Source organism: Canis lupus, chromosome 14 (assembly GCF_011100685.1).
Source record: "Canis lupus familiaris isolate Mischka breed German Shepherd chromosome 14, alternate assembly UU_Cfam_GSD_1.0, whole genome shotgun sequence".
Taxonomy (NCBI): domain Eukaryota; kingdom Metazoa; phylum Chordata; class Mammalia; order Carnivora; family Canidae; genus Canis; species Canis lupus.
The window spans coordinates 40159204-40172830 of record NC_049235.1 but is presented as its reverse complement, the minus strand read 5'-3'; the positions used below and the strand labels follow the sequence as shown (position 1 = coordinate 40172830).

The following is a 13627-nucleotide window of genomic DNA, read 5'->3' as shown; positions in this document are numbered from 1 at the left end:
AAGACCATTTTGAGCAATGATGTGTCCTTTTAACTTTATGCAGGTTGGAAAGGGAATAACCCTATGTAGATACTACAGAGATTTAAAAAAATCGTGTTTTTTACTTTCTGAGTTAATTCAACGGAATTTAAAAATGAGGAAAAAAAGGAGGGGAGGTAGGGAAATGAAGTCAGCAGCATTTGATTTATTTTATATTCGATAAATATAAATTATATTAATTACAAAAACATTTGAAATGAGTTACAGTTCTTAGAATGGTAAACTAAAGACAATTTCACTTTAATAAATAATACAAAAGGCTTCTTTTTTTTTAAAAAAGCATGAAAACCACAGAAGTCTTTAACATGTTAGTAACCCAGTTGTATAAAAGTATTCTTAAGTTATATTAAATATTATTTAATTTATGGCTTTAATAATGATCTTTTGATGTGATCATATATATAGAAATATAGATTGGTGTGTGCATGTGTGTGTGTGTGTATACATGGATACACTTATAAAAATATGTAATGGATATTATCAAAAGATAACATCTTAATTTTTCAAAACTTTTTAACTTTTATTTTTTTCTGTGTATTTCCACATAGAGTTTAATAGATGTAAGCCTGAACATATGACTCTTTTTCAAAATCATTTCCATGTGTTCATTGGTTTTACTCTTGTATTTTTATATTCATAATAATATAATATGCTGAGTGCTAAGCTCAAGTAATATATTTGAGGTATTCTGATGCTTTTTTCACAACAAAATTTATTTTATAGTTCATGATATGAGATATCCTTAGAAAATTCATACCATAGTAATTCTTACTTTATTAAGAATATAAGGATATTCCAGCAACAAAGAGCAATTGAGAATTTTGTGATCTTTACTGTATATTCCACAAGCTGTCGTTCCATGTCTGAACATATTGTTACTAGCACTTTATGAAGCTCTCTCTTACCTCATATTTGAAATCAGAGCATTTTCCTTTCCATAAGAGAAATATTGTAAGGGATCATTGAAAGTTCCAAAAAGTACTCGAAACATTTTGAAAGAAAAAGAGATTAAGATCTAAAGAATGAATAGTATTTACCCATGTTCCTTGGAATTTTATTTGGGGAAGAAACATCAGCCTATGGTACCTGGTGGTGGAATTACTAAGAACAGTAAGCTAGTTTTCTATATTCTGCTCTTTTTGCTTTGATGGGAGATATCCCTATCTTTTTCAGGATAAGGAAGATGGATGCCGATGAAATGCGAAAATTATAAAGAAATAGAGATGGATATTGATTTTTAAAAATTACTTTGACAGTGTTTTGAAAGGAACTATTTCCTCTACCAAAAATATGGTGAAAAATAGGGTGCCACCCATTAAATGGATGTCAGAGGATATAGATTTTTTTTTTTTTTTGAGAAACTAGTAGCTTTAATCTGGATCTACTCAGCAACCATGGTCTAAAAGTAATACTGTAGGTTCTCTAGGATTCCCATGGAGATTTTCATCATGCTTTTTGGGTAACCCCTGAGGTAGCCAGTTTCCTCTTGAATTGTTGACAGACAACTGATAACAGTATTAAGCATACATTTTTTCAATTTTATTGAATTTTCTTTGGATATGGTTATATATGGTTGAAAAATGAGTGCTTATATGTAACCAGGCTAGCAAATATATGATTCACTCTTTTTTAAAAAAATTATTCTAAATGACTATGTGGAAAAACCCAAACCACAACATTTTATGGTAGGGATTAAATGACTTCAAACCAACCAGCCAACCTAGGATTTGGAAATCATGTAGAAAACTGGCTAGAACATTAAAAAAATGGTAATGTGTCACTGAATGAAAATCGAAGGTGTCAAATTGTAAATCACTTTTTTTGAACTTAAAAGGGTTATATGAGTTTTAAAGTAGTTTTTCCCATAAAGAATTCCTGCTCTTGAAAATGAAACTGAGTATTTTTAATCTACTGTAATGTAACCCTGTGATTTTTCATGAAAATATAAGATGTTCATATGGCTTTGAATTATCAATTTCTCATTACAACTTTTCAAATTATTGAGTAGATAAGTGGACTTAACTTGAATTATTTTCTTTTTTGTACTTTCCATTTATTATCATTATTTTTTGCTACTTGTCTTCATTACTTTGGTTCTGTTTCTTTTGTTTGTTTGTTTTGGATACACTGTTTTACCCTGCTTCTACTTTTTTGTATTCATCTTTGTAGAGACTATCATAATTTTGGAACTTGTATCCTTTTGTGTCAGAAATAAGCAGTTGTCCACTGATTATCAGAAACTCTTACTTTATTTAATTTACTCTGGATATACATTAAAATAGAACCTGTTTTTACTCTGTTTTTCCATGGCAATGACTAGGTGTTAATAGTAAAATTTACCTCTTTTGACAAAGTAGCATTTTCTTTAAGATGGCTAATTTATAAAAGGCTCTTCTCTGATTCTTCTATAGGTGATGCAGAAGATGGAGAAGAATATGATGACCCTTTTGCTGGGGCTTCAGACACTATGTCATTAGCCTCAGAAAGATATGATAAAGATGATGAAGCCCACTCTGAAGGTATGTGATATTTTGCTGTCGGATATACCTCTTGACATTCCAGCACAAGACAATACAATGTGTAGAGGTGATGATCTTGTCAGAAAGCAGTAAGTGCAGAGGCTTCAGTTAACTTACCTTTACCAGAACCTTTTAAGGAACAGAAGAGCTCTCTCTAGTGGTTTTCTTAAGTATGTAGTTCCTTCCTTTCCTAGGAAATTTTCTTTACTAGAATTTTTAAGAGTGTTTACATCATTGTGTGAATATTATTACTAAGTTTGTTGGTTAATTTAATATTATCAGATTCTTGCTTAATTTTATTGTGCTGCTGAATGGCTTCTTGTATTATTTATTTTATAAATAATGAAAAAGATTTTTGATCTCTTTTTTTGAAAACTCCATATAAAATGAGTTCATAAAATATTAAATTAATTATTCTTACATTGCCTTCTCACATTAAGACAGGTTTTCATTAAATGTTTCTTTTAATACACATTTTCATTTTTCTGGATGTCACCTAAAAATACCCCACAATATGGAATAATATCATAATGTTTTGTATTAATTGAATTAGTAATAAAGTTGATTGTTTATCTCTTTGTAATTTTTAAAAACTCAGCAAAGTTTTGAAACTTGCTTTTAGTGTAGTGTGTGTTTTCTCTGTTATAGCCAGTTGAGTGCATCTGCATTCTATAGACCTTATAAGGGTGATATATAGTTATAAATTAAGAATGTGTATCGATAAATTAGCCATGCATATTAATTCGTGGCACTCAAAGTTTCACGGAGACACAGAAATGAATAATGCCTTCTGCCACTGTATGATGATCAAACTGTGCAGTTCCATCTCTAAATACAATTGCTGAATGAAAATATGCTTCCTGCAACAGAGCACTCCACATTTTATGTTATCCAGATTATTCCCTTTGGAAACATAAATTGCTTTTATGAGGTATAAAATTATGTCTATTGCAGAACAGGGATAAGTCAAGTACATGCATAAGTGATAAACATTCTAACCACTGATTCAGAACAACACAATCTTTTTTTTTTATATTCAGAACTTTGTACAATGTGTAGCAATAATAATCATATCCATTTTATGTTGAATTTTACATTTTGGCAAACATTTAATTTCTGTTTTTGGAGAAAGAGATTTCTTTCCCTCATATTCCCTATTTTTTTTTAAAAGATGCACATTTCTCTTCAGTCACACTTATTATCTGAAACAGAACATTATTACCCTTCCTAACCTGGTCTTCAAAAGCATTGCTACTAGAAAATGTTTTATAATTGATGAAATAATATTTTCAGGCAAAACTGTGAATTATTATTTGAGTTGAACTATTTTTCAGATACATTACAATGATTTGTTTTGCTTCTCTTAGGTGTTGGTAGATAGACATGAGTATGTGTGTATATGTATACAACATACAGAGATAGAATATTTATACTTGAGAGGATATATATGCACACACACAAAATGTTCATGGAATGTATATACTCAGAGTTTTAAAAAAATAGCATAAATTTTGAAGTATATGGGAGTACATTATGTACATTCTTAAAAAATATAATCTAAGAAATCCAATAATTAAATATCTATGAGAGCTAGTGTTTTGTTAGAAAAAGTGAATTGTTATAAATTATAATACATTTGCATAATTATATTTTCTTTATTACGAGTAAATAATTTATCATGTTTGTTTTCATAATCAAACATATAGGAAATACATCAATAGCATGAAAAAGATTTATTGTTAAAAGGTTACATTATCAGTATTTGAATATTATTTAATAACATATTTATGTATAGCATTAAATTTTTTGTTAAATATAGGTACATTTTCATTAGTGTTGGTATAAGCGATTCTTAAGCAGATTGAAAATTTAACTTTTTAGTATTATTAATTTTGGGTATAGAAAAAAATCCCATATATGATAGTTTACATTCTCTTCTAAGAATATTTTATTTTATTTTATTTTTTTTCTAAGAATATTTTAAATTAATTTAAAAACTACCACTAGGACTTTTAATTTCCACTCTGAAATGTCATCTAGTCATATCACTTTCTCTCCTTTTAATGTAGGTTTAGTATGTGTCCTCTTTCCCTTGCCGAATAAATTTTCCTTCATTATGGGACCTCAGTCTAATGATATATTAATTATAAAAAGATAATGCATTTAACAATAAGTATAACTAAATTAGCACAGGTCACCAAAAGGCCTTTTGTCAAATCAGATTGTTGTTTTGTCCTTTTGACTTTTACCTTATGGTAGGAACTAACAAAGTATCTGAACTTTGATGGATTATAAACTCTAAACATGATATGTATTTTTCATAATGCTAATGTAATTTTCAAGGTACTGAAAAGGTCAAACCTGCACATCTTTGTGTGCATTCTAAGTCTGTCTTTTCCTTTAATATTTCTTTTTCTCTGTTCCTCTGGTTCAAAAGTTCACTCAGTTCCCAAATGGCTACCTAATTTTCCAGTTATTCCCTCAAGCCATATGTGTTTTGGTTTCTTTATGGTTTATTAGGTACTGTAGGAAAGTAGCATAAGTTATATCTTCTAATGAAATTCAAGCACACTTCAGTGATGCTTCGACTTGATTGCTGGTAGCAATTAAATCACAGCCAAGGAGAATAATGCATAATCTCACAAGGTCCAGACACCCTATAGAAATTGAAAGGGGATGAAAACAGAAAACAAAAACAAAGTCTTCAAATCCTGCCAGACACACTGTTTCCAGCCTGCCTTTTTTTTTTTTTTATTGGCCAACTGCCTGATTGATAGCAAAATCATAACTTGCTGCATGCTAACAGGCAGAGTTCACTTGTAGGTTATTGTGAGCTGATAAAGGGTTAGATGGAGTTTTGATTTTCGCATTGGACCTTGGTACACCAGATTAATGGAATTTCAATGAGAGACTAGAGTAGCCACAGCTTTGTCAGAGAAACAGATGGAGATTCTATAGTCATGTCTACTCATTAATACTAGTTGCCTGAAAGGTGTGCTGCTTCTCTATACAAAAGAGTTGATATAATTGATTTTTGAATGGTGCATCGAAAAAAAGTACCTTATTGATGACTGGAATTGCAACATAGATGGTGACAGATTTTTGTATAGTTTGTAGCATAAAAATATTGTAATTTTTTCTTCTCTCTCTTTGGAAACACTTTTTATTTCTTGAGGGGAAATACATTTTAAGACAATAGCAAAAAAAGGAGAGAGTGACATGCAAAATTAGCTTTTAAGAAAAACAGTAAGAGTCTATTTTATTTATGCACAATTGCATGACTGCTGTTAGTTTCATTTTGATGTTGGTAATATTTATAAAAAATTATAATTACTAGAAATTTCATTTTATTAACTTTGCGCCTTATCTCTTTCTGGGAAATTTGAAACAAATCATAATGGTTTCCATACTAGATCGCTGTTAGAAGTTTTATTGTATTGTGTGACTGGATATATAGAAGTCGTAATATATATGGTACATGTCAGTAATCAGATAAAATTAGAGAAAATCAAACTCTGAACCTTAAAGAAGAATATCCCTTATTGTACATATGTTAGAATGCTGGCTTGGGCACTAAGTATTCTAACTTAGCTACCCTGCATCTCACTCACTAAGGTAAGAGATGCAGGGTAGCTTTTAGACACTTTATAGTGACTTGGGTTTCCATTTTTCTGTTCTGAAATCATTTTTCATTCATTTTTGCCATTTGTGAAAGAAGGCTTCTAACCATGTAGCATTGTGAAAAGTCCCTGAGGTGAGGTGAACAGATTCGATGAGCTAGAAGACATATATTGGCTCTACCCGTCGATGATAGGTCGAAGAATCCCAGTGGACATTTGTTACAAATCTGATTCAGTCCTAAACCATAATCACTTTGTGGATAAGAATCTGGAACCTCTAGGGTGTGAATATAGGAAGGCTAAAATGAAGCTAAAGATATAAAGCAGTCATTTATTGTCCTGGTATCTTCCTAACTAAAAATTCCCAAGTATAGGATACTGAAAACTGTAGGCATTGCAAGGACATAGCTTTTATATGAAAAAAATCTTGGTTTAGGAATGGAACTATTTTTTAAAGCTTAGGGATTAAGAAAAAAGGGCTAAGATGTCTTGATAATAACTTATAATAGTAAATAGTGATTTTTTTTCTTTTTTGGTATACTTTAAGAAAATCTAGTGTATGAAAATTTGGATTTATAAAACATAACAAACACTTATTCCAAAGGATTGCCTTAAAAAAGATGATCTCTGGGATGCCTGTAAATAATGAGCTCTCACAATGCATCTAAAACAAGCTTAGATTTAAATCCATCGATGTGCACACACATAAATTTAATGTGTAAATTTCTACACATTGCACACCAAATGTTTGAGGAATATATCATTTTGTGGAAAATTAGGTTTAGCACTAATCTGTTCTTGTAAAAGCCAAGCAATAGATGCTTTACTTTTCTCTGGATTCTGGTAGAATATGAAACAATGTTTAAAATCAGGAGAAAAAAGGTTCCTTCAATAACTTACCATTTAGGGTAATGGTTTTTCTACCATAGTATCATGTGATTTTTGATACTTAAACTCCTATTTTAAAATTTTATTCTGAGAATTTAGACTAGTTTGAAGTTTGCATATATCTTTGTGTACATAGCATGCATTACTGTTGCACTTGAGGGTTTTTTATTTTTTTTTTTACTTTTTTTTTGTTATTTCAGTATACCAATTGCTAGCTTGTGTGTGTTATAGCAATATAAGAAAAGTGATTGCTCTAGTCCTTCTGTAATGTTATAACAAGTTTCAAGTACTTTGGTAGAGGTGAGGGGTTATAGTTTGGGGAAATAAAAGTAGGAAACATTTTTAACATTTAAGATAATAGATTGTGTGATTGGAAATATAAAGTACACAGATGTGAAATATTTTCATGATATAAAGGTATATATGAGTAAATGAAAACATAATTATTGAGAATCTTCTTTCTAAGTTTTATGTGAGTGGGAAAATACATCAGAATAAAAACAGTGTATTCTTTTATACAACAGAATAAAATATAACAAAGTGGACTAGATAAGAAAGATCAGAAAGGTGATAATACTCAACATTATGAAAAAGTGATGCATCTTTAATACAGTAAATTAGCAGTTGTTTACACAGTCCATGAGGAAGTGCGCAAAATACCCTGACAGGGCAATGGGGAATTCAAAGATGACTAAGACAAAGTTCCTGTTTTCAAGAGACATGTAATTGAGATGGAAGGAGAAGACGGTCACCTAAAATGAGGTGGTAATTAGCAATCTAAGTTTCTATAAGGCAGAAATAGCAACCAGTATGTGTTACACTGTTCAGTTGATCTGGTCTGTACCTAGGCAAAAAACCAGGTTTCGTTGGTTTTCCTCTCTAATTTGTTGACTGAGTCAGTCATTATGTTTTGGCACTATAGTGAATAAGCCAAAGCATAAATTTGATGCCTATATTCTGAGAGGTTGTGGAATAGATTGTGAAGGGGAGGGCAGAGCTTTAAGTGAGTTTTGCATGGTTTCTGAAATTTGCTGGAGAGAAAGTGGGGAAAGATGCTGAAAACATTTGGAACCGAAATCCAGGTCTTCATCAGTAACTGCATGTTGATAGGGGCAGTGCCTTAACTCAAGGGACTTTGGCCCCACTCCCAGACCTTCAGGGCTCAGTACCAGGCTGGTGGTACAGGTGTTTTTGGCTCCTTCAGAGCACTATATCTCATAAGACGTAGGCACGTAAAAGGCTTTTCTTTCTTGTTGTGTATATGTGGATTTGGCCTGCAGTCTTTTGAGTTTGGAGATGTTGCAAAATATGGCTTCCTGTTTTCAGTTGTGTCTCCTGTTTGTAACCTGAGCTAAAGGGTGAATTTAGAGTTTAGAAATCAAAAAGCAAAGGTTCTTTAAGACAGTGGACTGACAGGGGCACCTGGCTGACTCACTCAGTAGAGCATACAACTCTTGGTCTTGGGGTTGTAAGTTCGAGCCCCACATTGGGTATAGAGATAACTTAAAAATAATAATAATAAAAAAAGACAGTGGACTGATCAATTTGATTTCAGGGGCAGGCATGCCAACCTGCACAGGATTCTAAAGATTTTTTTTCTTAAGATTTTATTTATTTATTCATGAGAGACATAGAGGCAGAGACACAGGCAGTGGGAGAAGCAGGCTCCATGCAGGGAGCCCAATGCAGGACTCAATCCAGGGTCTCCAGGATCCTGCCCTGGGCTGAAGGCGGCGCTAAACCGCTGGGCCACTGGGGCTGCCCTCTGCACAGGATTCTAAAGGGAGCTTCCCACCTCTTCCTTCCTTAGAGGTGACTGTGCTGGTGGTCAGGGTAGCATCCTCAAGGAAGAAATAGATATTTATTGAGAAATTAGTCTGGGTCTGAACTAGATTCTTCCATGCATATTTCTTCCTTTAATTGGCTCAGAGCAACCTTGTAAGGGAGATATTTTCCCTATTTTGTGGTGGAAACGGAGACTCAGTAACATTTAGGTCTGTTGACCAGAACATCCAACTCTTAAAATAGCAAACTTCAACTTCTCTGGTCCTTCTATGCCATGCTACTTAAAGAATTAGACTAGTTTTTTCTTCTAATTACAAGAGACATGCATATGGTTAAAAAAGAACAGAAGGATATTCAATTAAAGTAAAAGCCTTCTTGTTCACCCCACCCTAAACTGTCTATTCCCAAGTAGTCACTTGTTACAGTTTCTTCTGTAGTTACCATAATGAGTTTGGATACTGTACTGCAGTATAATATAGAAGTATACTCATTTGACCACCCTTAAGCCATGTCTGTTGATTCCCTTTATGATAGATGAATCTTCAAACCTCCTCTCCCACTTCTGCCTCCTGTTTTTTAATTTTTAGTTCTGGTTGTGTTTGCTCTTGACTTAAATAATGTTCTTATTCTGTAATGTGCCAACCTCCAATTGTACCTATTGACTCTTTGCTATAAAAAATGAGGAAATTTGTGCACCTAGCCTTTTTCCCATTTCTCACTCTTCAATTCCAATTTTCATAATTAAATTATTTTTGCATTGTTAAAGTCTATAACATTTGTATTTGATTCTCCTAGGTTGATTGTGCTTTGTCTACGAGTTAAGTTTTAAACATTGGTCCTTTTCCTTCCTGCTAATGGTCTTGCTCAAATGTCTGGAAGCCTTGGTCATTGCTTCACATTTATGAGTGAAGGACCCAGTTCAAAGAGTATAGGTAGCGTATGTGGAGTTCCTTTGCTTTTGCATGTCTATTATACTGTAGGCCTTTTCCTTTGAATGGAATGTTGTGAGTAAAATGGGCAAGATTTGACTATAGGCAGCTTTGCTACAATGCTCTTAGAAGCAGAAAGGCAGACTGGGGTGGGGGGGTCCCACAGTTGTCAAAATAAGTAGGACAGGCTCAGGGGGAAGTAGAATGCTTTTATTTAATTCCTAGTGATAGATTTTTAAGCCTCTATCCTTTTTTGGTGTTGGGGTGTGGGCAATCTGGAATCTTAAGCTCTGCTCACTCAGCTTTAGTACCTTCACCAGGAGCCTTCCTCAGGGAGCTAGCACACTTTGTTCAGAGACTAGAGTTCAGAGTCTGGACACAAATGCCTTAATTGCTGGCTGCTTTTGAGGACAGACCTACTGTTCTAGCTACTTTGATTACAGTGTCCTTCTTCACCATCCTGTAATTCTGCTTGTATTTCTGAGGCTCCTTTAGGGGAAACTAGCACTTACTTTCCTTGGTGTTCTCTTGAGCTCTGGTAGCTTTTGCTATGACTTCCCCACTTTAGTCTCATCTGCCTTCTGGTTGCTAGGAATTACTCAAAATTTTTGATCCACTGAAGATACTCTTTATTACCATGTTATTAGGGTATTATTCTTTAAAAACAAACAAAAAGAATTTCTGGGGGGGACTTTTAGGAGGAAAAGTTGGTGCCATCTGTGTTCCTTTTTTTTTTATTTTTAAGATTTTATTTATTTATTCATGAGAGACAGAGAGAGAGAGGGGCAGAGACACAGGCAGAGAGAGAAGCAGGCTCCATGTAGGGAGCCTGACATGGGACTCCATCCTGGTTCCCCAGGATCAGGCCCTGGGCTGAAGGCAGCACTAAACAACTGGGCCACCCGGGGTGCCATTCTTTTCTAATAATATTAAGAGGCTGCCTTGTCCTAAAACATTTTCCCAATTGATCTGCTGGAATCATCCTTGGGGAAGAAGTATGCTCCTTGGCCACAGGACACCAGAAAGTGTCAGCCAAACCTTAGATATGCTCACTTAGAGCAAGTGCTAGCTTTCTAGAAGAACCTAGATGCTATAAGCAGTGGAAAAGAACTGTCCTTTTCCTTAAAAACGTTGTAGTCTTATTGTGGATGCAATACATATACATTTAATGTTTGGAAACTTTATCAACTTTGCAAATATAGAAATGTGTGGCATTGACACTAAATACTCTAGGAGGTCGGAAAAGGAAGAAGCTATTGTAGACTAGTCTCAATGAATATTTTAGGGGAAAAAATGGAGTTTGACTCAGAACTTTAACAAGGTAGAGTTTTAATTATTAAAGAATGGAGGGGATAATGCTTTCCAGATAAGGTGAGGAAGTGGAGACAATAGGCAACAGAGCTGGAAATGAGCGTCCTTTGAGGATCTGTGCAGAGACCAATATGGTTTAGAGAGATTGAAGAGGACTGGCGGTTGTGGATTGACAAGGGTAGCGCATAACAAGCATTGGCTCTCACCTCAGCTCCTAATTTGGTAACTGAGTTATTCTGGCTAAGGCACTACCTTTGTGAATTTGTTTGTTTCTTCACAGAGAATTCCATTATTTCAGGTAAGGGAGAACTTAATTATTGAGGACTTTAAATGGCATCATGAGTTGAGTCAATAAGCAAAATGAGTATCCATTTTAGACTTTTTGAGCAAGGGAATATTAATGGTGAAAAGTGTTTTAGGAGTATTTAATTAGTTGTGGTATATAGATGGGCTGAAGAGGATGGAAACCTGTAGTCTATGAGGTAAGACTATCCTCTTAAGCCAGATGTGAATTGAAGAAGGGGACCAGAAAGGATAGTGAAACTAGAAAAGAAATACATCTGAAGGAGAATGGACAGGACTTGGTAAGTGGATATGTGTAGAATTTTTTTTTTATTTTTTTATTTTTTTTAAATTTATGATAGTCACAGAGAGAGAAAGAGAGAGAGGCAGAGACATAGGCAGAGGGAGAAGCAGGCTCCATGCACCGGGAGCCCGACGTGGGATTCGATCCCGGGTCTCCAGGATCGCGCCCTGGGCCAAAGGCAGGCGCCAAACCGCTGCGCCACCCAGGGATCCCCGGATATGTGTAGAATTTTAAAAAGAGAGAAGCCAAAGATAATTACAAAATTCTAACTTGGATAGCTGGAAGAATCAACTGAAATATGAACATGGAGAGAACAAGTTGGGTGGAAGTTGCAAATGTTGATGAGTTTGGGTCTGAATAGTTGAGTTTGAGACAACAGTGAACATCCAGACTTCCTGGTAATTATCTAGATATATGGGAATAGAGCTTAAATGAGCCTTATCTTATTCTTCTCTTTCTAGTTTCATTCTTTTGGGGTCAGATATGGGATGAGATATACCCCAGTCACTTGAAAAATGAAGCACAGTAGTTGATACACTTTTTTTTTTTTTTTAAAGAATTTATTTGTCAGACACACACAGAACAAGCCAGTGGAGCAGCAGGCAGAAGGAGAGGGAGAAGCAGACTCCTTGCTAAGCAGGGAGCCTGATGTGGGGCTCGATCTCAGGACCCTGGGATCATCCAGGACCCTGAGATCATGACCTGAGCTGAAGGCAGATACTTAACTGACTGAGCCACCCAGATGCCCCAAAGCAAATAGTTGAGAACAGCTTCTGTGATAATACCATCTGGGTTAAAATACTGGGCTCTTCATTATTGATCTCTGTGACCTCCAGCAAAGTTGTTTGACCTTTTTGAGTTTCCTCAGCTAAGAAACTGAGAATAGTAACACCACCAATGTCCTAGGGCTGTCATGAGGATTAAATAGGATAAACATATACAGAGCTTAGAACACTTCCTGCCCATAGTAAGGACATATTAAATGCAAAGTTTTATTGACTTCCAGCCTATTTATCTAAGGATTGTGTTAGATAAATGCTTCTTTCTGTGTTTGACACAGCTATGTGCCTGAGGTGTTGTCTATCTTTTGTACTGTTTAACTCATAAGTTTCACAGGATTTTTCACTGGATTTTATAGGATTTGCAGTTGGAAGTTTTAGAGATTGATAATAGATGATCATTTTTTGAATTGAGTGTGTTGAAAACAGTTACTAGTTCAGTTTTCTATAATAAGTGGATCATTCCTTTGCTAGGAACCATTCAGTCTTTCTGTGCCTTAAGTTTTCTCTATTGAGCAAATAATGAGATTATGAGAAAAGAAATTTTATATTTGGGAAAATTCTGTGGATAAGCATCGGGAGCCCACGGAAGGAGTCACTCATTTTGTATATGAACTCAATAGTTACTAAAAAACTTGCAAACTTTTGAGAATATTTTAATAAATTTGAACTATATTAGAAGATTCATAAATCTATACCTGGAAAAAAACAGTGGGGAATAAAGTGGCCTGAAATTATTAGGGAACAAGGGTACCAGTCAGCGGTCTCATTTTCTTCATTTCAGAGTCAAATGGGATAAAGTTAAAGACCATAACAGGTCTAAATAGAAAGAATAGTACACACAACTCAGATGCAAGGCTGGAAAGCCATTAAAAGCAAATAAATGCTCGGTTAATAAATAGAACACAGAGTGGATAAAGGCAAAAATTGCTTTTTAAAAATTTTTACAAAGATTAAACATGGAATACAGTCTTTGGGATCTGCTTATCAAAGTATTTTTTCAAAATTAAGAGTTGTTATCAGGGTCCTTGCTTCAATGCTTCAGGGAAAATGGTATATACATGCTGTAGATTTAAAAATAATATAGGTACTATTAAAAAATGTCTCTGTAAGGAAGGTATATGAATCAACTTGAGTAAATTATTTTTTTGAAGGGCTTTTCTCCTACATA

The 13627-nt window shown here is 34.2% G+C and overlaps 1 protein-coding gene across 4 annotated transcripts in view; it reads left to right on the top strand.

Moving 5' to 3' along the window:
- SKAP2 (src kinase associated phosphoprotein 2) overlaps positions 1–13627 on the top strand; it is a 177929-nt gene that overhangs the window by 16345 nt on the left and 147957 nt on the right. For all 4 annotated transcript variants that reach the window (XM_038557172.1, XM_038557171.1, XM_038557173.1 and 1 more), the window contains exon 4: positions 2451–2558. In XM_038557172.1, coding sequence (XP_038413100.1) covers positions 2451–2558 — 108 coding nt within the window. The remainder of the gene's footprint in view (positions 1–2450; positions 2559–13627) is intronic.